Source organism: Meleagris gallopavo, chromosome 3, assembly GCF_000146605.3.
Source record: "Meleagris gallopavo isolate NT-WF06-2002-E0010 breed Aviagen turkey brand Nicholas breeding stock chromosome 3, Turkey_5.1, whole genome shotgun sequence".
NCBI lineage: Eukaryota > Metazoa > Chordata > Aves > Galliformes > Phasianidae > Meleagris > Meleagris gallopavo.
The window spans coordinates 84,673,225-84,698,973 of NC_015013.2; the positions used below are offsets into that span (position 1 = coordinate 84,673,225).

Sequence of the window (25,749 nt, forward strand, 5' to 3'; positions counted from 1 at the left end):
TATCTTTAGCTAATAATCTGAAAAAAAAACTTGCCCAATAATACACCTATAATACTATATTATTTCCCTTCTTACTACAGCTGGACACAAAGAAAAAGAAAATTAAAGCAGTTTCACTACTGATAAGAAAAAGCTAAATGAGCAACATCAACTAAAGCTTCCACATTTCAAATGCACAAATAGCCATACAGAAGTATAGTTAACTTGTGCTAATAAACATGGTACTTCTTCAAGTAAGCACAAGAGAGGCCTCCACTTATCTATTATGTTTCATTTTATCTTGCAAATCCTCTGATGCTTGACACTAACATGAAGAGCACGTAGAGATATAACTGTATGATCCAATTAGCAGTTTTTAGGCTTCTGTAATGAGTTACTTGCTCTTTTTCATCTCTAATTTATGCATTAACCACTTGTCTTGTATATTCTACAGCAAACACATTGATACTTGCACTGCAAGTACCTCTTTATAAATACTTTGCAACAGCTTTTCGTATGTAAGTAGAAACTGCTCCTCTATCTACCCTGTATGTCTGAAGCTATCTGTGGAACAAGAAAATTGTATTAAATTACTCTCAGACTCTGCTAACAATACATAAAATCATTAACATTATCAAACCACACAGCCAAGGATATGGCAATACTAATTTATTAGTCAACAATTTTGCCTTCAGGTACAATTGCTACTCTGTCACATACACCTCTTCACCCACTCTTATCCTGCATACAGCTGATGCATGTAAAAAGCTATCTTAGAGCAAATTTACAACATAGCCTTTAAAACACAACAGCTTCTTCATGTGTCCATGTCTCCAAACACAATGGGAAAGAAGCCTGCAATAACCACATTCGTCTTTTACCTCCAGCACTAAACACTTCATTGCTGAAAGGAAGACCCTGGACAATTTCTGGAAATTTACAAAGACTTCAAATAAAGAAAAAAGATTACCTGAGAGCATTTAGAAGGCCTTCTACACTGTTAGGAGGCTGGTCTTTAAGAACTTTGATGCATCCTTTCATCTAGGAGTCAAAAAAAAGATGATTTTTTTCATACAAGTACCTTGTAAGCTTACGGAAGTGTTATATATTATTTGCCACTGTGAGAAAATTACTTAAAAATTGCAAGAGTGCACTTCCTTGATACTGGAATTAAGCTTTCAGTATTATGTTTTCTTATAACAAAATAACTCAGATCATTCAAAATCTGCTTATCTTTAGACGACACAACATTGATGTGAAACTCTGATGCATCGATAGTAAGAATAAGCAATTATAAGAACAATCTTTGCCTACAATAGATTTATGGAGAACAATTCAATTCAGCTAGTGAAATAATGACAAAATGGCAATTGGATAATACTCCATATCAAATAACCACTAAGCAGCATATGTTAACAGCATGCATTTCACAGACTGCTACCAAACAAACCAAGTTAGACCTGAAGACTAGCAAAGAATGAAGCATTTTACAGGAGTGAGGAACAAGCCAGATGCCACCGTTGTTTTCAGTAGTTTTGATTTGTACCTTTTAACACAAATGACTGTTCACAAGTATTTCAAGTCACCACCCAAATTCCATCACATTTTTAATGGTCTGACAATAACCACTATGTATCTAAAGGCCTGTTTTATATTTCTCTCTGCTTATGCACTTGTTCTGTTGCCAGTTAACACTACCCTTTCACTGTCAAACCAAAAGGCACATCTGCTACTAAAACCTGCACTACTAAAATCCACACAGAAGAAAAAAACTACAAAACAGTTTAAATACTCAGAAGATTACTCAGTAACAAAAAACTTACATCAATTTTAGAAGTTTTGGCAAAAGCGCCCACTGGATGCACGTGGTCATAGAGTATGATGACACCCACCATTACTCTCAGACAGAATGATACTGTTTCCTCATTTGTAAACCTGCTTCTATATTCACTGTAATTGAAAAACACAGAAAATTATTCATCAAACAAAATAAAGCTAATCCCTAGTAATACCCAAGATAAGTTTAAAGAGAAAAACTATGCACTCTGCTTTGCTCTGGTGCATCCTCATCTTGGGTACTGAGTGCAGTTTTGAGTATAATATAAGAAGGACTAAAACTATTAGTGTCTAAAAAAAGGCTGCAAAGATGGGGAAGGGTTTACAGGGCAAAACACATGAGGAGTGGCTGAAGTCTTACGGTTTGTTCAGCCCAGAGGAGACTGAAGGGAGGCTTTGGTGCCCTACAGCTCTCCCAACAAGGGGAATGGAGAAACAGGACCCAAGGAAATGGCCTGGACCTGCACCAGGGGGTGAGTCTGCTGGGTGTCACGAAGAGGTTCTTCACCAGAGGGTGGTCAGGCATGGAAGAGGCTGCCCAGGGCAGTGGTCTCATCCCCAAGCTTCCAGTTGAAGGAGAGTTTAGACAACACTCTCAGACATAAGGTCTGAAATTTTGGGTGGTCCTGTGTGGAACCAGAGGCTGGGCTCCATGATCCTTTTGGGTTCCTTCTAGAGCAGAATAGTCTATAAAATCCTGCCATAAATCCTCAGAGAAAGAACAGTTCTGAGAGTTTTCCTTTTTCCTTTCAGCAATCTGATCACAAAAGCAAAACCACTGCTTAGAAAGCAATAGCTGGAAGTTACAGATTCTCAAATCTACAATAGCACCCTGTCGCTATGTTTCAAACTTCCCCCTCCCTCAAAAAAACTTAAACAAAACACACCAACTTTGCTTTCAGCATGACTTATCCTTTCTCCCCTCTACTCCCTAAAATGCAAGCAACTCAAACTTCTGATGTGGGGACAGGAGGGAAATGAAAGCCCAATGGTAGACTGCTTTCTTGAATGAGATGACTATTCCAAAACAGAGTAATGGTATAAACACTGGGAGATATTAATGTATTTCAAAACATGTGTACTGAGGTATTTAATCTTCTTTTAATTTGACATTGCGCCTCTTGTCTGAAGAGTTTTACTGCTGAGAAATGATTTCCATCACAGAAAAGATACAAAGCTTATTTTGACTTTGTTTACACTCCCAAAGCCTCCCAAATTTTGAGTAGACTATAGACTGTCCTTATGCCTAAATTCATCTCATCCCCAGGCAAGGGCACTGTAACTTTGTTACAGCCTTCAGCCAAGTCAACTTGCAAGGAGACACCATTAAGCACAGTTGCTGATAACCTCTCTTCTAGGAGGCCCTAGGCAATCATGCTCAAATGGTGTATTTTCCTGAATTATATATGAGAAAACCATTTATAAGTACCACCAAGAGGCTGTCTAGCTTTCATAGCTGTTCTATTTTAAAATATTAATATGTTCAGAAAAGTAGACCACACGATTTGTGTGGCTAGCAAAATAAAACAAGTTAGTTTCATGTCAAGATTAACAACTAAGTTGGTAAAAAGATAACACCAAAATTCCTAGTTATTCAAATAGTTTTCCTCATTATGAATCACAAGTCACATCTAAAAAAATGGATATGATTAATGCATAATATTAGTACTATTAATACTCACGGGGTTTCCAGCATGACCCTACACACACTAGCCATGGTGCTTAAACAATCTGTAGTATTCTCTATTGGTAAATTTTTATTCTGCAAAAGAAGATTAACAGTTTTCAATTTTTTGTAAAAGACTATAATATAAAACATAAATCAAGTCAATGATCTGTTGGCATGGCAATATGGAGGAATTAAAAATTTCAGTACAACTATGGTAATGTTCTTTCGCACAGTTGTGTTTTGTACTTTTGCTTTTGTTGTTCTGGGTTTTAAACATTAAATTAAAAGCTGGCAACCTGAAGAGTAAAGTCTACAAAACTGAAGCCTACCATATCTGTTTTGCTTGCAGAAATGCACCAGTGAGATTATTGATGCTTAGGAAGTTCTAAAGGAAAAAAATCTAATCTGTTCTCTAAGGACAGACTTCTGTAGCCAAATATGCGCAGCAGATGTATGTCTTTCTTTTCGTTGAAGCCTCATCATTTCAGAAGAATATCTCAGAAATTTAAAACGATAGGTAACTTTTCAAGGCATTTCAAGTGTAAAGAAGAACGAATGAAGAATTTATTGAAATAGAAATAAGGCTTTGTATTAGTATTCTAACACATGTACTATTTTTTAAATTAAAAATGGTGTCTTCCATTTGAGACAAAACATCATAATTATCAAGCGTCCATCAGAATACATTCACTACAATTAAAGTATCATTGATATTTAGCTACAGTGAAACAGGAATGCTTTACAACATTGGAATACTTTTCAGGATCCATTCTCTCTCATTAACCTTAGTTGACTTTAAACAGCAAAAGAGAAGTGCCTTCAGAAGGAGAAAAGGAAGACGCACTGCGATTCCCTCTTCATTTTAAGCACAAAATCAAACTGTTTCCCCTGAAATTTTATGAAGTTTCCAATTCAAGTACCAAAAAAAAGCAGGCAGCATGCCTACCTTCTAGGTATTACTAGAGGAAATCTTTCACTATCAGTGTTATATTACTTCCTGCTTATTTTTTGCAATGCATCCACAAGGTGGCTAGCTGACATTGTTCACCTCTACTGCTTCTAAGAAAGGCACTTCTTGTTTCTTGAGGTTACCAAAAAAAAAAAAAACAACGTGGATTTCTGGATGCAAGAATAAGCCCCATAGTTCTGTTTCCAAAATGATGTCTGGCCCTGGAAAGCTTAAGTACGCTATCCAACCCATAAATGTATACTCTTACCTCTGACACAAATTTTGTTGTAGCATCACTTAAGGTTTTCAACATTGGCGTTGCTTCAGCATAAAATAAAGACATTCTGTTTGCCAACTCGTTATTTACTTCATTTTCTCCTTCTGCCTAGAACACAAAAGGAAAGAAGAATTCAGTTTTTCCTTATATGAAAAACTAGGTAGTAGCACAAGGTTACATTTCATAACATCTAAAGGTTACCTACTGGGACATTATTAATCCTCATGCGGCTCAGAGTTCTTCTGTAGTAGCTGAAGTCATTCTGTATAGCAGGATTTGTCATCTAAGTAGATATGGAAGGAAAAGAGTTAAGACAAACTTCTCAAGAAAAATATAAAGACAAGATCTCATAAAATTTAGTACCAAGAAAAAGAAAATACTTAAATTCCTTAAATAAAAGACTTTTGACACTGTAAATAGAGATACATACAACAAATCTATCTTATTAAATACACAGATTTTTCAGAACAAGATCTAACAAGGAAAGGAGGAGGTCTTCTAATAGAATTTGAAATTAATAGGTTGAAAAAATGTTTTTGTATGTTTGATTCCAAGGATCAGACCAACACATTGGTATTATGTATTATAAGCTAAGTTCTTTTCACATCAGCAAGAAAGTACATGCCCACCTATTAACAGTAACACCAGCACCATCCCAACAGATGTACCAAATTCAGCTGAAGAAACATGACTATGATGAACTGAAATGTAACAAGTGTCTAAAGCTAGTATGATATTTCTTCTGTATTCCAGTTTAGTCTAACTGTAGTTCATGCGAACAAGCCATCCATAGCACACATTTGAATATTTCCTAAATGCTCTGTTCTGGAACAGAACACAACCCAAACTTCACTAAATAGAGTTGTTTTCCTTTTCTAACCTACTTAGAAAATTACACCAAGTTCTTGCCTTGAGCTCATCAAATCGGAGGGTAAAGTGAAGAATTTCTGCGAACTGCTTAGCAAGAGCCTGCTCTCGCTCCAGGTGTTGTGTTGGTGAATATGGAGTGCTTGTCAGGGCTCCCAGCAGACCTCTCAATCCTGCCTCTTAAAAGAGAAGAGAATGTTTCACAATATACAACTGCACCTGCTTCTTGTGTCCGATATACTCTACACACTAGACTTAAAATATCAATCTTCCAAAACACATAGCAATTAATAATAGACTTCGGGAATGGTTTCTATGTGTCAATTTTATCATATTTACTTACAAACTGCTATGGAAACTATGCCCAATCAGCACTAATGAAGTGATGAAATGTTTTTCAAAAGGCTTTATTCCAGCTTTGTCAGCAATGTGCAAGTTATCTTCAAGAAGATAAAACAAAATTCAAGATTGATACCTATCATCCGAAGTCATGTTTTATTTGTCTGTTTTTAAGATAAACTCACACTCAGTATCTTAGTGCCCTCCCAGGTTACCACAGGGACAGGAGATGTCAAGTATACTCCTATCCTCTCTTCTCTCAGGTATCCGTTGAAGTAAATCTACTTTCACATGAAAAAGGCGGTATACAAAAAGAAGTGCATAGAAGGAATCTTGCAATAAGAACTCATAACAAATGGTTGACCTGGATGTGATCTATGTCTATATTTCAAGTGTATGAACCTAATGAAGACAAAAAGCATGTTCATACCATTCAACTTACCTAGTCTTTGAGAAAATTCATAGAATTTCTTTAGTTTGCCTACTAATGGAACAACTGCGCCCCATGCCTTCTCTTGCAGTTTCTCATCATTGGGATGCTGTATTGCCTTATATTAGGAAAAAAAGGAGGAAAAGAGTATGTTTAGATAAAGAATATCTGAGACTTCACTGAAAAAAAATCTATGCAGGGTGATTGTTAAGAGAAGTAATCTAGATTTCTAAATACTGAGCACTTTCTAGTAAAGAGATAACCAAAGACTAACCAAAGACTGTTCCAAAAAGCACTAAACATTTGTGTTGAAAGTAAGTATCCTGCATAGAAAAGCAAAACAAAAAACACCTTGAGAAAGTATAAATAAATTGTTAAAAATAAAGTTATTCAGATTATGAAACTTTACATAACCAGATCAACAAATCAACAACTTCACTTGCAAGCAAAGCAGTTCAGTGATCAAATTATCTAATATTATCTACCACCAATTTCAGAAACAGTGAAGAAAACAAACCACAATACAATCACTATGAAATTCAGGCTAAATATTACAGTAGGGACATTGTGATACAATCAGCAACATAAAGATATGTCATATGTCAGAACTTTAAGGCGTATATGTGTAGACCTCATCTTTACAGTAAGTTTTCAAGACAGGTAACACTTTGAATTCAATCTCTTCAAGTTTTTAAGACAGAAACAGGACTTTTCTGCAACTTATATTTATCAAGAAAACAGAAATAAAAAAGCTTGTAACTCCCTAGCTCCCTTCTTCAGTCAAGTCCTTGACTCCAAAATCCATTTCAGTCAACTCCGGGCTGCAAGTTTCAGCACACTTCTCTCTGGTCCCTAGAAAGCTTCCTTCTGCTTTGCCTACCTCCTCTCAACTGCAAGTCTCTTTCTCCACAGGAACTTCAGGCCTTGGTGCTGTGACACACATTACTATCAGATCCTAGAGCCTCTGCTTGAACATGCTCCCTCTTTAAAGAAAGGAGTAAGCCATCTCCCCTCCCCAGGGTTGTGTGTGACACAATTACCATTATTAAACCTAACTTACCATTTCAGAGAGACTGAATAAAAACACATGGTACTTATGAAAGCTGAATAGCTATGAATTTCTCCAATTTATATGGAGTGAGCAGAGACTTGTGTTTGGTAAGATTTCTCACAGCACGTTACAGTGAGAATTCTCCTCACTTTAGGAGCAAAGCAGCCCCTACTCTTCCATCTGAACCAGAAGAAGAGGGAACTGAAAGAGCATTTATTCTACTTTTCCTGGAAGCTAAAGAAAAAATGGAGTGACATGTTGTTCAGAAACCCAGTCTCCATTCCAAACACCTCCTTCAGTAAAAAAAAAGCCACTTTGAAGGCATTGAGAAGCCTTTCGCATTAGGATTCTCACACATCAGACTTTTCCAATCAGCACACAAAAAGATGTTGACCTTATTTAACATTGTATTGCAGTCATGCTACGAGCTTGTCAAACGACCACTAACTTAAGAAGAGCTAACGTGGAAATAGAAAGAAATTGCAACAATTCCATAAAACCTCCGAGAAGTGTGCTATTACACGTGCGTTAATGTTACTGAAACAAGTGACATCCATTTTGCTGTTAAAAGGAACATTCAAAAGGAGAATTTCAAGACAGCAATTTTAATAGGCAACATGCTCTGCCAAGACAGCTCCTGCAAGCAAAGTTAAATTCCAGTGGTACTGTTAGGATCAATGAACAATCACAGGCTGTGCACAATCATAACGCTCTGGCTCACCTCTCGTATTTCATGACCAGCTCCTCTATATGACTGCAAGTCTTCCAGTATTCCTTCTGCATCCTTTAACACTACATTCACCTGATTATAAATTTCCTTTTCAGATTCTGTAGGTTGGGCATCTAAACAGTAGAACATATTAAATATATATATATATTTTTAACAACATTATGGAATTCAAGAGGCATACCATCACCTAGGGGACAAACTCTTCATACAACTCACTAATTACTACTATGTATTAGGAACACCAAAAGAGAGCAAATTGCATTTGTTTTAGTCATATTTTACCTTCTTTTAGCACCCCAAAAATTCCCCCTAGAGTCTACTCTGACTTATTTACTATTAGATTCAGAAAAGAAATCCTGGCAGGATGCCTTTATGAGTGCTGTATAATGATAAGTGATCTTCACCATGGGGTGCACTGCAAACTCAGTGTACAGTAAGGGACTTAGCACACTCACTACACATATACTAACAATGGAAATGAACACCTGAAGGTTATCTGGGATTACTGCGTAAGCTTATTTTTCTTCTCTTCTGCCTCCCTTGTTTGTTACTGGTAGGGAAAAGAGCTGCTGTATCTTTTACTTCTAAATATAATTAATTCACAAGACATTCTTTATTGCACTAATTGCAAAACCATAGTTGAGAAGAAAACCTAGTGTAAGCTTGTTCTCTCTTTTTTTTTTCCATTTAATTTTAAAGATATACATTGTCTTATCTGCAGTATATTTGATTATTCTTTCAGAAACCTCTATATAGGTATGCATTTAAAGAAATGTCATTCAATAGGAACTACATTTTAAGAAAACCAAGAGGCTTTAACGTTTAAACATAACCACTTCAGTATAAATATCTCAGACTTGTTTTACCTGACAAACTTTTTCTTTTAAAATTCTGATGAAAGCTCTAAAGTTAGGTCCTCTTAGACTGATACAAAAAAGGTTAAATATCAAAGCTGTTAGTGCAGCTATTTACAAAAAAAAAACAAAAAACAAACAAAAAAAACCATTCATCCACTTAAGTGGGCAAAATATGATATTAAATAAATACCAAGATATTGCAATTCGAGGGTTTCCAATAACAAAAGTCAAGGGATTTATTGTTACTACCCTTCTATAGGGACAAACAAAAGCTATCTTACGGGCAATACAGCCTCATAATTTTGTGCAGTTCAAAAAGCCCAGAAACAATCTTTAATAAAAGTGATTTTTCTATGATCAATATATACAACACTCACTAATGGTGATGGAAGTCAGAGACATTAAGATAAAAAAAGAAAAAAATCCCAATATGAGTGTTACACAATAGAAAATCATTATAAAGCAGAGTTTACATTAGAAGAAATTAAGTTTCACATGCATTGCCTGTCTGGATTTTGTTTTAATTTTTGCATCATATTTCATAATTTTATGGTTCGTCAGATAGACAGAGTAGGCATTATTAGCATACACGCCTTTACAGATTTTGCAACAGTTTAACTGTGCTATTTTGAGAACCACCAAGAATTATCATGGGTAAAATTAAGCAGGTCACTCCTTTAAAAAAAAAAGTAATGTACAAGAGCACCACATTGATTAGGCATCGAGTAAAAGTGGCCAGTGCTTTTCAGATCATCACAAAGGTCACATTTATAATTTTGAAAGCTGCTGAAGACTGCTGTAAGAAATGAAGACAAAAAAAAAATGAAGGAATATAGCAGACAGGTAAGCACAAGTTGACTGGCAGCAGTTCATGCACAAACATGAAATGCTATAGTGAAATACAGACTAAAATGTGAAGCTCTGTAGCATTCCAGATTGTGTTGTTAAATAATGCAATCAAGACTTGCCACTTGGATTGTCTCACGCTGAGAACCCCTCTTGCCTATTTAATTTTCATGACATTTTTTCTTTACCCTCTCTACTAAGGACAGTCATTTTTCAGCACTGGGGGATGAGGGGCTGCACAGAGCTCACAAGAACTCTTCCTTTTTTCAAAACCAGCAGACAAGCAGAACAGATGTGATACTGTGACCTTCCAAGTTACAATAAATGACAATCACCCTCCGAATACAAATTATGAAGTCTTTGCTGAGTGGCTGGCTATGTATGGCAACCCCTTTATCTCCACAACTCTGCTTCACCTTGGATGTAAGGCAATTACTGTACTTCGTTTCCCTAGAATGTTTCAGGAAACCTAAACCAATGGCTTTATTTGTTGGGGGGGAGGGGGAGGTGTTCATTTTATTGTTTATAAGTAACTAACTTCTAGATACACATTTTAAAATCCAGTAGACACTGGATTATTTCTTCTGGCATTTATCTTATTTTGGTACACTTTCAACAGACAAAACTATATCTTGTTTTGTCCCAACTACGCTCCTCTCCCATCTGTAATTCTTCATTGCCAAGACATGCAATGAAGTGCTGTGTTTTTAGTTAGAGAACAGTGCAAACATAAAAAGTAAAGTCCGTAGGACTGTGAAGTGAATGTAAAATAATTTAGGATGGAATAAGACGGGTTTAAAAAAATACAGTGTGGAAAAGTTTCAAGCCGCCGTGCAGGCTGGCTCAGAACATTTGGTCTATTGGCTTTGTAAGACACTGTACTGTGAAAAGTGAATGATAAAAAGGGAGAGGCTCCTCTCTCCAGCGCCCCTGGAAGCTCCAAAAGATGGAGGGAGCATTTGCACACACTTGTATGTACATGAGGACTCAAGCTGTGGCGACTTTGTTTGAGTCACTAACTGTAAAACTTGTTTTCCTCACTATGGAGGACACGGACCAGGAATGAAAGATGTACTTCTGGAACTTGTCTTGATAATTGAGAATGAACAGCCAGCAATGCCAGGCATCCGAACAGCAACATGAAGGTGGTAACTTCAGGGATTCCCCCTTTCCTCTTACAGACAATGTAAATTCATGTCACAACTGCATGACAATGCTTTACTTTTACCTGGCAAAAACTCCCATTACAAGAGCAAATAGAGCAAGCACAGCACAGCTTGCTGAGCAGTTTTGAGGTTTGATATTGTTGCCAAGGGGGCTAACCCCTGCTTATTCAGGGCAGCTTTCCCATCTTTAATCCAATATTAAGAGCAGACTGGTGTCCTCTGAGCAAACGAGAAGTAAATTTCACATTTAATTAGAACATTGCACTAAATGCAACATACATTTAGAGTTCAGAATGCTCACACAGTAACATGTTAAAGACAAGAGACTGGACTTAAGCAACATACAAACGCTGTCATGTGAACTAAACGCTGTAGGAGTATGACAACGTGTTGCATGCTAGGAACACACATTTTGTGACTATTTAAAAGCATCTTGGTTGGCCTACAGAATAAAGGAGGGACAGAAAATAAGGGGTAACAATTAAATAATGTTTGCTGTGAGGTATAAAACTGGTATTTTTCTCAAGGAAGAACACATTAATCCCAGAAACCGGATGGTATTCACCAACAGGGGAGAAATTCCAGCCTGCTAGAGATGAGCAATCTGGTTTGGAGGGAGGTGACCCTGCAGTGGGATTGGAACTAGATGATCTTAAAGGACCCTTTCAACCTAAACCATTCTGTGATTCTATGAAATGATTTATGAGTCTCAACTGTAAGGGCTCTGGAGCAAACTGTCTTTGTGGCTTCTCTGAAACCTAGCCAAGATTTTTGGAGGTAATGCAGAATACTTTCAGTGCTAGCTTGAGATCACCACCTGCAAGCAAAAGTACTCTGTAGCTTAGCTACTATTCAAACCAGTAAGTTTGAGAAGGATTGCATTGTGACAGCAGTGACATCAATACAAGCTTTCCATGTTGTACGTGGCTGTTGAAGTTGCACTGCAAAGATTTTAGTAGAATATTTAAAATAATTATTTGTTTCAAACAGCTGAATTGAATGACCAAAGAAAACAGGAGCTTAACCTGCATTAATGCAGGGAAAAAGCCAACAGCCCATTACATCATTTTTTTTGCCTGCGTTCTGATAGCCAGTCACTGAAATCACTGCAAACTAGCATCAAGCTAAATATCTGAGTCCTGGAAACCAATTTTAAACCTTTCTACATTCAGCATCTGTATCTCTAAAACACTTTTCAGAGATTAGATTCTGTTGCTATGGTATTGTGCTAAGGAACTTTTAACTGGTCTGCTCATTCCAAGGACATACCTGGATTCAAAAACAAAAGATCTAGGCCTGTGCATTATTGGGCCAGGCAGGTAATACAGCATTGGGAATTTTGTTTTTAATATAGAGCTTACTTGCTCTTCCCCATAAAAACATAATCTTAAGTATCCCAAGATTAAGTGCCAAGTCTTGAAGAAAGATCTTGACTGTGTCAAAGTCAAGATTCTGTCAAGGCAAGCTATCTGAAATAGAGTAGAAAGAAGTATGGGTACATAGTACAGCAGCAGAAACACACATAGGACAGAGTTAAAAATGAATAAAGAACAGTCTAACAAATCAGCCACAGTGTAAGTCACTTAATTTGACTGCATGTATAAACATTTCATGTCAGCAACCTCCTTACTCTCATGCCAAATCATGTTCATGCTCAAAACATGCACTTAAAAAAAAAGAAGTGATGGATAAAAACTTTTAAAAAATAGCAGCAATTTTTATCACAAATGATTCTAGAATTATGCCTCTTATATTCAGCTACCTTGAACTAGTGGATAATCCTATTAAACAGTTTGTATTTGCAGACTAAGCTGGATTTCCAATGCTCCAATATTCTCTTGCACCATTTCTCCCTGCTTCACTATCTCACATCTATTTGGAGATTATGTGAAACTCAAAATGTTCTTAAACAAGTTTTGTTTTCCAGTTCTTGAACACAGCCCTTGATTATCTCCCTTTCATGGCTAACTTGTATGGTTACTGTCATTCAGTAAACTAAATGTTCAGAAAAGACAGATGATGAAATCAACACTACAGGATGAGGGTTTAGAAACATTCCAACTTCAGATGATATTAAAGCATAACCATATTTCTCCTAGCACTCTCTTTTATGTTACAAATAATAAAACCAATTGGCACTATTTCACTGAAAAATAATTTAGGAGAAAGAAAAGATAATGAATCTTGTATTATCCATATCACTCACTTTGTGGTGGGTTTTTGTTGTTGTTATAGTATTCCAATGTATTTTGTTACAAGTTAAAATGCACTTTGAACATTATTTTTCTTATTTTATGCTAGTTGATGCACAGCTGGGGTAAAGCACATCCCAAAATAAAGTGATTAAACATGCACAGCAGCAGCCAACACCACTTACCTGCCATTCTTAGGCTACATTATATCATGCAACAAAAACTAAAAGCAGAAATACCAACAGCATGTGAACCTTCCCGAACTCTTGGCATTGCTCAAAGGTATACCTCTGTTATCTTCAAAAGCAATTTCACCTCTACAACACTTGCTGAGCCCCCATTTGAGGATGGATGAGGTTTACTGTCAAATTTCAATGCCAAATCAAGTAAGGTTCACATACACACCTCTACCATTGCGATGTTGGAGAGCTATGAAGAGCTGTTGTGAGCCAATCAGTATACACTGCATTCAGCACCTAGGGACACACTGGAAGTGCACAAAGAAGGAATTAGATTTCATATTTTGTCCTTCTTTAAGACACAATCTCCTTGTAATTTCAGTATGTCTTCAAAGAATTCAAGTTCTTTTAAAAATTATTTTCAAAGTTTTGGTTAAAAACCAAACAGAATTTTGGTTTTAAAATGGAAACTATATCAGATTCCAGCCACAAAATGCAATTTGAAAGTATTCCTGGAAACAAAAATTTTACTTTTTAGAAACTTGGATTATTTTAAAGAAGATTATTACTTTTGTCAAAAGTTCACTGAACTTTTCATAGCTCAGGCATGCAAAGCTGTTAGAAAGATGGCAAAGTGAAAACATACATTTAGTACATGACAAATGCAGTCTACTGCAGGCAAAGAGTAATAGATATATAAAATCATCTTCTCACTTTCAAAATCAAGGAAAAAATTTGGCCCCTGCTCAAGGTCTGTGCATGTCAAAACTTTAAGAAGGTTCCCCATGTTAAGGTACCTGCCAAGACAAGAATGAGAGAAAAGAAAATTTTCCTTTATAAGAAGGAACAGCCCAAATATAGTTGATTGAAGTGGTGGGGAAGAAGACCAAGGAGTTCCATCAGGCATGGACCCGTCCTTCAGGCTCCCTCTTTGCCAGGGGGAGGAGAGCCCACCTCGGGGCCGTCCAGCTGGTGATCCCAGAGATGCAATGCAGCTTTCCTGTCAGAAGTGACGTACATCAACATCTTCACAGCCTCCCCTTTGAGAAAGGGGCACAACTCCAATTGGAGGTCTTGTGACTAATTCTGTCCTGTTACACCTTAGCACCAGTGTCCTGAGCAGGAGTACCATACTGAGGGCTAATACCATATTTACCAGCACTGACATGGTAGTAACACTACAGGATTTTACCTGATGGGACAACAGAGGAAAAGAGTTTTAATTTTGTCAGCTCTCATAATTTTGAGAGATGACCATTACAGAAAGCTAAATCAAGATGCATCATTTCATTGTGCAGAAAATGCCAACACAGGTAGTCCCCAGTTCTCTTGCACAAGGTGCCTAGAAGATTTGAGAAGTTCATTTGACTGCATTGGACTTCTAGATGTAAAAATATACATTAACTGCACCATGAATGAATAAACCAGAACCAGGAATAATTTAGTACTTTTGGTATATAAGATAGAATTACAGTGAACAACTGCTCAGTACAGATTACCATGGCATACTGACAGAATTTTTCATTGTATGATTACTTGATTTGCAGGCAGATGGATGGACATCACTGACCACAGAGACCCAAAATGACTAAGCACAAGAAAAGAAAATTTACACAGTAGCATGATGGTGGCTTGGCTCCTACTGAGAAAAACAAAAAAACAAAAAACAAAAAAACCACAACAAAAACACAAAAACAAAGGCAAAAAACCAAACCACATGCAACCCTTTTTCAATTTGCAGATTTGCAACTGAGTCCCCTAGCCTTCATTGCAGCAGGTATAAGCAACCCTCTTCATACCATTTCAAATGCACCAGCTGTGAAGGGCTGAGAGACTTACTTTCAAAATCCAAGAAAAAATGTGCTGCATTGTGGTCTATGTCCCTGGTTAGCACCTTAATGAGATTACCCATGCCAGCAAACCTAAAAATAAAAATGGCAAAATAATTTAGTTCCAATAACCATTTCCTATTTTCAGTACACGCCTGGGTTAGCTGGAGCAGGGCTTCCATCCAGGTTTGCACACTGCAGATCCATCACCTTCTGGTGGGAAGTAGTGGATGTGCACTAAACAGTGCATTTCTTCTCTTCTTCTCAGTGATTATTAAAAATATGAAGAGTAATAGTTTCTGCAAAAATGAAGTTCTGAATTGCCATCTCCTTCTTAGCTTAAGAATTGTGCTACCTATGATTGTTTTGCTGCAATCTACAGCCAATAAAGCCATTGGTACTTAGGAGAACAGTGACCTCAAAAAGACTAGAGCTGTTTTAAGCCTGATTTTGACTCTCTCCCCATCACTCAAAACAAAACTTGGGAAGTGTCTCAGTAGTAGTTATCTGTGGCCAACGAACAGTTCTTCCCATCAAATGAGGTGAAGTTACAAGTCCAATACAAGTTGAATGCCTTCCAAAAAAAAAAAGAGAATCAAGTTGTAACAGTTGTTCTTATTTATGTTTCCTGTCACACTGCAGCTAAAAAGAAATGAGAAGTAGAAGGAAAATTACACTGTCATTAGATTAAAATAGGTCAGTTTAAGACATTTTCAAACATGAGTAAGTTTCCAAAATAAATAAATACCTTCAGTAGGACAATGAAAACAACACTTCATGAAGAGGCAGCCTTTTCAATGACTCTCCAATGCCTTACAGAAGCTAAAAATACTTAAAATCAGAACCCTGAAATATCAGGAATTCAGCGAGGTACTGCTGCAAGACAAACTCAAGGTATTACTGATTCAAAATCTTTTAAGAATAAGCCATCAGTCAAACATTTGGACTCCAACATAAGATCTAAAAATCAAGCTTCAAATTAGTCTAATTATGTCAGTCAACCAGTGTCTTCTCTTTGTCTTCTGCTTTGAAAGCAATGGTTACTTGCAGAGAAGCAATATGTAAGAATTGTGAGTTTATGAGGAATTAAAAAAAAGCAGTGTGATACCTAAACAAAATATTTGGCAGACCAAGGCTTTACAACTTGTGCTGCCAGATTTCTTGAGTTCCTTAAGAAAATGCAACTGGTGTAGAAGAAAAACCAAACCATCAGAAAGCGACTGATTTTTTAGGATCCAAAAGCTAGAGAAACAACAGTGAATTAATCCCACATTTTTCAAAATTACTCAGGGCCAAATTAGTAACATTAATCTAACAACTTCTGCAGAATGACCAAGCAACAGGTACAAATCTAGATTTGTAGAAAAGCAGCTTTGATTACAATGGTTTCTGCTTATTAAAGTTCCTCACTGCATGCGCTCCTTTTTGTGCATTCAACTTCTCCCTTGAAATGTCAGAAAAGCAAAGTCCTATTTCCAAATTACTTAACTTCATTCAGAAGTCTGATCAGATCTCTCAGCCTTTATTTAACAAAGTTCCAGGTTAGGACGTTCAGTTGAGACTCATCTTAAAAACTAATTCCCAAAACACGTGCTTTTCTACAGCTTTCTATTCCAGAGCTTACCAAGCAGCTCTGTGCCAACAGTACATAAACAAGCAGTGCCAGAAAGCAGAGAATCAGGTTTTTTTGTATCTCACAAGCATATTCTGAAACAAAGGACTGAAAGAGTCACTTGGCCCAGACCTCAACAAGGATGTTCATAATCTAGAAAATGCTGAAATAAAGATATTCTTTAACACTTTCAACAAGGGCACTACAATGGCAGAAATACAAGTTGCCTAATGCCAGCTGAGCCAAATTTCAAACGATGCCTTAAGCATCACAATTCCAGTGTTAACAGAAAAGTGGCAAATGAAAGTAAAGGCCATTAAGAGCCTATAGAGAACTTAAGCTACACCTAAAATTACAAATTATTGGCACGTTTCAGTTTATCAGCTGCAACACCTGCACATTCACAAAAATATTTTCAATACTTCATAGGAGTTCTTCTGTGTAGTTCTGCCTTTATTTTGATATTAACCCAACTCACAACAGTTTAAAGAGTCATACATAGGGTATAAACACTGGGTAAAATTACTTCCGAATGTCAGATTGGGGCAAGTTAGTAAGGTTACAGAAAAGTATATAGCTACTGCAGAATTAATTAATTCTGGTAATTAATTCTGGTAATTAATTCTGGTAATTAATTAAAACCCTACCAGTTCCTAAAATGGAAGTAAGGGGTCAGGGACTCAGTTTTGCCAGACAAGTACTTTCATTCTGACCTTCATCTCCCAGAAAAGTTTCCTTATGTTGAGATATCATTTCTTCTCTAGGAATAAGGTTAACCAATACACCAAAGCCTACTGTGAAACAACAGATATAAAACACACTGAAGCAAAAGATGTAACTGATCTACCTGATGGCAACAGTTCAGTGAACCATCTCTCTCAGAACAGGAGAGCAATCGAAAGTGAGAGTAAATTAAACTATGACAGCAACAAGATGACATGTTGGAAGAATACAAAGGGATGTAAAGCTGTACATATATGTCTTAGCAATAAGTTCTTAACAGACTTCTCGTGTATTAAGTGTGCTCAAGCACTCTGAAGTCTATATAAAGGCAAAAGCCAATAGCAGGCACTACTACTGACTCTATCCTGCAGTTTGTCTTTGCTGCAATGCCAAACAGCTGACTTAGAACTGGAGGTACTTTTGTGGGCATTAATGCCTTCTGATCCACAATCATTCCAGCATCATTGGAACAAAATCCATGATTATATTACCAAGAAGGAAATTCGCTCATTGAAATCATAACATCAAAAAGCCCAGTCCTAAGTACAGCTTACATCACTATTCTGATGCTGTTCTTCAACAGCTTCAGACCTTCAAGCTGAGTCAAGTTTTGTTACTCTCACTGAGAACAAAGTTCAGTTATAAAGCAGCAATTTTTTTTCCCCTCTCAGGGGTCTTTATTAACTTTCTGAAGCACACTGGTCAAATGTTTCCTAACTCATTAGGAAAACCAGCAGTGTAAGATTCGGTAGATCAGACAACTGAAGTTTCCTGTTGACATGACTCCATTACCATAAAATCAAAAAGAAAACTACATTCCTTTTTTGGGTCCAAAGGCTGAGCATCCCTGTGAAGCTGCCCAGGACCCGCCTGGCACGCTGTGTACGCCAGCACAACGCATGAGCCACGTGGAGCAGGTTGTGGGAAAAATCAGAGCACTAGCCAAGAACACGGGTTAAACTTGACCTACTTGCACAGAGTAAGACATACGGAATGCCACATTTGATTACAGTGATTTGGCCCATTACAGCCTTGTGGGGTTGTATGATTTTGAGTGTAGTGTCATGATCAGACAGGCGGAAAGCAAAGGCATATTTTCAAAACAAGTCTTGCACGCATGGCCTTCATGCTGAGAACGTCTCTGACACGTTTCAATATTTTTTTTTCCCTAATCTAAGCCCAGGGGAAATTTAATAGAAATCCACAATGCAACTTAATTCAGGCAAGCACCAAAGACATTTCCCCCTCTCACCTGAAAGAAAAAGTGTACATTAACAAAGACCTTGTCTGCAACTGGTGAACAACTGGAAAACTTACTGACTGTTAGATGTAAAATACTAGAAAGATGATCACATGACATTTTGGATTTTGCTTTGTTTTCTGTTAGACAGATAGCATGCTTCCAAGCTAATAAGAAGTTAAATGTTAGAAAAAACACATTTGTATCACCAAGGAATGTCTGCTACAAGAAAATACCTGTTCTCCTTTTGAAAAAGCACACGCTATTCCCATGACTTTTTCTAATGAAATTTACAAGTAAACACTCACAGTGCACCAAAATTGCACCCTGTTAAACCTTGTATTCATGCTCTGGAGTTTGGAAGAAGTTAAGCACAACATCATATGAAAAGAACACAAAGTGCAACCATTTTCTTACACAGATGTAGGATTTTCAGTTGGATGTATGTGGTACAAAACTCTCATCTAGGAAGATTTTTGGTAAAATTTTAAGTGAAAGACACAGCGTGAAAAATATAACATCACAAAGTGACACTAAGTGCTACATATAAAGCTATAAACTTAGTGCTACCTCAAACTAAAACGTAACTGGATGTCTCTCTGTAGTGTTCCTCCAATATAATAATCCCATTAGCCCAGCAATTGCTTCAAGGCTTACTGAACATTCCCTGCCTACAGTATCTGGGCAGTAACAGGAAAAAGCCAGCAAATAAGTGGTTGCCCACAATAGTGGAATCAAAGGAAGCCCTCAGCAACAACACATGAGCTCGCAAAGCGGATGGCCCATTGGATCAAGTCTTATTTTCTACTCCAATGAAGCAGTTAAGCCTTGCAGTCAGTGAGAATACATCTGCCCTCAACCTTAAAAGCCAGCAAAGGCTGCAGAGCTGGAAACAGGCTTGTGAACTACACAAAAGGACTCGCTCTTTTCAGAAAGTCTTCATATTTCCCTTGGATCCAAATATGTTTTTCCCAATCTAATGCAGATTTCTTTCTTTTCTGACTAGTGCCAGGGAAGTACAGATTCCTTCTGACACAATCTAATCCCCACTACAGTCAGTTATCACAGTACTTAAAGTAATTAAAAAACCTGGCTTTAAACAAAGCCCCAAAATGACATTGCCCAGACAGTAAATAATTAATGAAGTAATACTCATTATCACTCAGTCTGAAAATAAAAAAAGACCAGCAAGTGAAAACTATCAGGTTTAGATTCAGAAGTCTGGTACCATTCATTCAAAACGAGCTAGATTTTGAAGATGGTTTCATATTCAAGATTCCTCATAGCTATATTAATGTTATTAATATCCAATGTATCAGTTTGATCCTGACATCTGATTCTCACTGTTGAAATAAACATATGGAAAGTACCACTCCAGTCACCAATTCGACAGAGAACAAGCTATTTCATTCATGACTAGACAATCTAACTAGAGAGGATTTCATTAGTTTTATACAAACTGTTGCCTAAGATTGAAGTAAGCTGCAAAGATCCATGTACTGCTTTTCACTCCTGACCTCTAGTGGAGATTCCTTAACATATCACTCATCAGAGAAACAAGCCAATTTTTTCCTCTAATAAACTGAAAAGGCAAAAACATACACCACTGAATTTCTGGGGTTTCAATAACCATAAAACAATTTGTACTAACAAACAGAAAATGTTTTTTTTTTCTTGTATGGAAAGTAAGTATTCAGGCTATTTAATAAAAGCACAACTAAAAAGGTGTCGAGGTGTCCAGGACTGCCTCTGATGTCGGGTCTTTTGGCTAAGCTGACTTTGGTACAATTAGCTACTTCAGCTAAAAATGAGGCTATTTTTTGAAGATCGCACATCATCAATAAAACCTGTTTTCCGAACAAAAATGAGTTAAAAATCTGTCATATCAGGAAAACGGAGCCCTGCCAAGGAAAACAGTCTAGTAAAAAAGGCTCACATTCCTTGAAACCAGAATTGTAAAATATGGTCAGGTCAGTGTTTATTCAGTCCATTTTTCCACTTGGAGGAAATTAAGGGAAAGGCACTGAAGACTCTGCAGTTACTTCAGAAAAAGCACCCTTAAAGTCTTGTTAATTCAGGAAAATTCTAGTGGCACAGCTGACACTGAATAACTTTGTTATTTTATCATAGCTCGCATCAGGTAAACATGTCAAAGAATTTCAGTCAGACCCAATTTGCTTGAAAATATTCTTATTTTAAAAGCAAACTGGACTGAAAAGGGGAGAAACCAGGCTCTGGAAAATCTACTCTGGTTTACTCCTTGGTATGTGAGCAATTCTTCCAAGAGAAAGTTTAGAGGTAAGAAAAAATAAATCATCATTATCATTACATGTTTTTCCCTTTTTCCTCACAGAATCATAGAATGGCCTGGGTTGAAAAGGACCACAATGACCATCTAGTTTCAACCCCCTGCTATGTGCAGGGTCTCCAACCACCAGACCAGGCTGCCCAGAGCCACATCCAGCCTGGCCTTGAATGCCTCCAGGGATGGGGCATCCACAACCTCCTTGGGCAACCTGTTACAGTGCGTCACCACTCCCTGTGTAAAAAACTTCCTTCTAATATCTAGTATCTTTTCAACGTAAGTCAGTCTGCTTTCAAACTTAATTCTGAGAAACACCACATTTAATTTATTTTACAATTGTTAGAAAGAAAAAAGACTTTGTTTACAGTTATTTACACTTGAGCAATTTGCACTCTGCTTTGCAATCTTAGAAGTCTTTTGCAGAGCTGTAACTTCTCCAACAGAGGTCGCTGCCATACAGTGTGATCTGCCAGATGAAGGGAAGCTCCTAACAAACGCGCCCATACCATCTCAGTGCCTTCTTGTCAGGGAGCCAGCAATTCCCTTCCAGCCCAAATACTGCACTTAACCAGCTGGGACTGCTGCAGCCCAATTGGCTGATTTCCAAGTTTGTTTATTTAAATCTCAGCTTTCTTGTAAAAAAGAATGTGAAAGGTACATAAATAAGAAAAAACAAAAGTTCACATTCAAGGAGAGATCAGTAAAATTTACAAACTTATTTTACAAGGAAGTTTAATGTACATAAGATGGCATTAAAACTGTGCTATACTACCATATGACTAAGTTTAATATTCCAAGGCTATCATCCTTTAGCTAACGTAATTCAAGAGCTACCAAACTCCTTCCTTCTCCCCTCCAAAAAACAAAGCAAAGACCTCACACAACTAAAACACATTCTCTGCACTAAGTCCTCCCCGCCGCCAAATTTTCATCTCCTTGTAAAGAAAAAGAAAAAAAAAAGCACTACAGAAACACCAAATATGTAAACCTTTCTTTTTTTCTGGACAACACTTAAGATATTTTCCATCTCTAACTTCAAAGTCCAAAAGAATTATCCACCACATTTTAGTGCTGCACTTGTGAAAACGCACTCCACTGCGATTCTGTTTTTAATTGGGAAATGTGTTTTCTTTCAAAGTAACTAAATTCCCATCTATGTTAATCAGACTGCCATAGACTGCAGCAACCAAGCTGGATGATTTCCCCTGAGGCTCTATCAAAGAGCCTGGCTACTACTGCCATCTAATGTGCTACTGCAAGGAGTGCACTCAGCTGTGCTGCTCTTAACGTTGCAATTAAACATTCTGTTTGAGCTTGACTCTGAACTACTGCACTGAACCCCTTTAGTACCTTGGCTCACATCTTCTACACTAACAATGTTATGATATTACCTAGGCATCAAGCTGATGGATATAAATATTCTTTTACATATTCTATCTGAAAAAGATTTTTTGGGCATGTCAGTACTGAAATGCAAAACTTATGTGTATGGAGCCAATGCTAACTGTCAATTTGATAATTCATTTCAGTGATACACTTGCTCTGGACTCCCTAGGAGGAAGAAGCCCTCTGGCCTTCCAAATCACATAACTGGAAAGACAGCTATGTGCATTTCAGAAAAGCTTTCTGATTAGCTTATAGAGCTTTCTTTCTCCAAGACACCAGTCAGACAAAATATGTTTGACTAATATGGAAGGCTATTGAAACACATCAGGCCTTTTTCCCTTGTTAGAAATCAAGTGTGAAGACACAGATCATATTTGGTCTAGATTCCTCTAGCTGTACTTTTCTACTGTACTCTCCAGTCACCTCTTGGCGTTGTCTGCAGGGGTATGTCTGCTATTTTCTGGTGATACTATACAACCTGCAATCCAATAGATCAGTATAGGTATGCAGAATACTACGTACTGATCTGATTCCTGCACCAGCCCATCAGCGAATTCTTCAAGCACTTACCACCATGCACCACAAAAACATTTGCTCTGATCTACCTGTCTGACTGAAAGGGAACTGAAGTCTCAAAATCAGTAGGTACTTCAGAGGAGGCCCTCCTTGGTTTAGCTATGAGAATGCAGAAATGATTTAATCTTTCAGGGGAGGACTACAGATTACAAAAAGATCTGTTCTGGTGATATGACTACAAGGAAAGCTAACAAAGTGCAATCAATTGAACCAGTCAGTAATCCAACAAACTTAAACCAGCTGGATTGCCATTTTCTTTAAATTACTCAAAGGACGGCTCTTAAAGCAAATGAAGAGAAACTGAGAAAGATCTCTGAATAAACAGTTTGAACAAACAAAGAAAAGGAATAAGTGATCAGTTCCCACAACAGAGAGGAGTCAGTGGAGTTCTGCAGGAATGCCATCCAATGTATTGGCAGATGACCTAGGAAGGATCAGAGCAGCAAAGTGAGAAAGTCCGCTAGCGATGCTGCTACCCAGGATACCAGGAAAATATGCAGCAGGCACAATACAAAAGAACCTCATAAGGCTAGTGCCACTTGACAATAAAACCTAACTGTGGAAGTATAAAGTGATGTATCAAGGGAAAAACAATCCTAGCTTCATGCTGAAGATTATCAGCTCCGAGCTGGCTATTACAATTCTGGAATGAGACCTTGGAGCCATGTTCAATTTAGATAAGGTTTGCACATAATTGAGCTCATGAGCAGCTAAAAGAAACACCGACTACATGTTCAGAAATAAGGAAAATCATTAATCAGCAACACATACAAGGAAATTCTGGTCCCTAAATCTCCTTAAGGATATGGAAGAACAGGAAAAAAGTTAATTAAGAAGTACACTGACGATCGAAACTCCGGTATGACTTCAACGCAAGAAACAACATGGCTGTCTTTAACTCCTCATCTGAAAAAAAATAATATTCTGAATTGGAAAAAAACAGAACTACACAATCACTGGAGATATGGGGAACACAAAGATGTAAAACGCAGACTTTTAACGTGTGCCAGTTTCACTGAACAGAACTAAAAGAAATTAGGCTAAAGAATAAATAACAAGCTGATGACTCTTCCTTTGCAGGTCGATTTGCAGGGAAAGGGTACTACAAGCCTGCAGCAATTTTAGGGGAAAACAGGGACATATCTTGAACTGACAACCATTAGAAAACTGAATATAGTTAATAATTACATCTGACTTGAAAATAATACATTAGAACCATCACAAATGTATTTTCTCCTCATTTCTGCTCTTCCCTAGGCATCCACTTACATTCAAGTTCAAGTTTTACTAGATTTTCAGCTTCAACTTTTAACCTGATTCAGAAAGTGCCATCTGGTTAGATTTGTCTCATTCTTTGAGGCTTTCCACAATTTCCAGAACTTTACCATTGTTATCTTATTGGTGTTTTCCCACTGAAAATATTGCTTGGGTAGGGCTTCTGCCAGTCCCTTCAAATCTCTCACACTGCTGATTCCCAGCTGGTTTAAGATGCTGTCAAACATATGGCAGCTGTTTTGTCTCAACACAGCTGGAATAAGTTAAAACAACAGACAGCTGTTTAGGGCTGCTGATGTGGCCAACATCATCTCCATTTGTAGGGTATTTCCCTTCAACATCAGAAATATTGATGGTTCAAAGAAAACAGAAATTTCTTGCCATATGATGTAGCTGTTCTCTGGACAGCCTTCCTCCTGAAGGCAGTACCATTTCCAGCAGTGCCCTTGAGCCTTGCTAGCTTTGTGAGATGCTCACCTTCCTGAACAGCTGAAGCACCATCCTAGTAGAGGAATAAGTGAGTGTGAAAAAATGAGCAAAAGCAAGAGCACACATCCAGAGGGAAATAAAAGGGTGATTCCTGAAGAAAGCATACTTTGCAAGATAGTACCCATTGCAAATACACACATGCTCTAAAGGTTTGCACTAGTTGAAACTGTAACTTTGCTAACATACTTACCCATGACTTTGGATGTAAATGCTACCAAGTGAACCTGCTACTACTGCTAGCACTGAATGTTCTTCCCGAACTGGGAAAGTATTACAGTATGCCTGCCCCAATCTTAGACTCATTCTGTAACTCCAAAGAGCCAAGACGGTATGCTTGAGGGACTGTTTGTCTGATCTAGCGTCATGATGAGCTCTCCTAAGAGCTACAACAAAAAACTGATAAAAATCTCAAATTTCGGAAAAAAATTATTTCAACATATGGATCAGGTATAAAAATCAAGGGCAATTATTTCAGTGACATCTGTAACAGCTTAGATTCTTCATTTCTAAATGGGTTATTAAAAGTTTTGGACATGGAACTCGAATGTTTTCCACTACTGTCAACAAAACTGACATGTCAACTAAAAAGACAAATCAATTTAATCATCTCCTCAGAATTCAGTGAGCTTTTTACTGATTCATCAAAAGTGTAAGGTAAATAAATACTACTTCACATTTGGGAGCACTACCTTTCCAATGTGACAGATGAAAGATAGCTATGCTGGCACAGCACAATAAACATGAAATACAATACAAACTCCATGAAATAGCTTAGGTAAGCAGAAATAATAAAACTACATAAGGGAAAAACCTCCACACGAGCATTTGCCACCACTTCAGACTTACAAACCTTCTCAGGGTCTTGGTTTCTGGTTCAAGGCACATGGTTCAGGAAAGATTTGAAGTTAAATAGTAACATTAATAAAGATATAAAATCAATATTGGTA

At 37.4% G+C, this 25,749-nt stretch overlaps 1 protein-coding gene across 5 annotated transcripts in view; it reads right to left on the reverse strand.

Moving 5' to 3' along the window:
• The window catches only part of FAM49B (family with sequence similarity 49 member B), a 75,341-nt gene that overhangs the window by 2,698 nt on the left and 46,894 nt on the right, over window positions 1-25,749 (reverse strand). For 3 of the 5 annotated variants that reach the window (XM_019614244.2, XM_010709314.3, XM_010709313.2), the window contains 9 exons: window positions 14,082-14,164; window positions 8,119-8,240; window positions 6,359-6,464; window positions 5,620-5,756; window positions 4,916-4,993; window positions 4,702-4,818; window positions 3,498-3,577; window positions 1,803-1,929; window positions 950-1,020 (listed from right to left, as the gene is read on the reverse strand). In XM_019614244.2, the coding sequence (XP_019469789.1) occupies window positions 950-1,020; window positions 1,803-1,929; window positions 3,498-3,577; window positions 4,702-4,818; window positions 4,916-4,993; window positions 5,620-5,756; window positions 6,359-6,464; window positions 8,119-8,240; window positions 14,082-14,154 (911 nt within the window). In that variant the 5' untranslated portion in view covers window positions 14,155-14,164. Of the gene's footprint in view, window positions 1-949; window positions 1,021-1,802; window positions 1,930-3,497; window positions 3,578-4,701; window positions 4,819-4,915; window positions 4,994-5,619; window positions 5,757-6,358; window positions 6,465-8,118; window positions 8,241-14,081; window positions 14,165-15,206; window positions 15,290-25,749 lie in introns of all 5 variants that reach the window. The other 2 variants (XM_031552918.1, XM_010709316.3) reach the window with 2 other exon arrangements.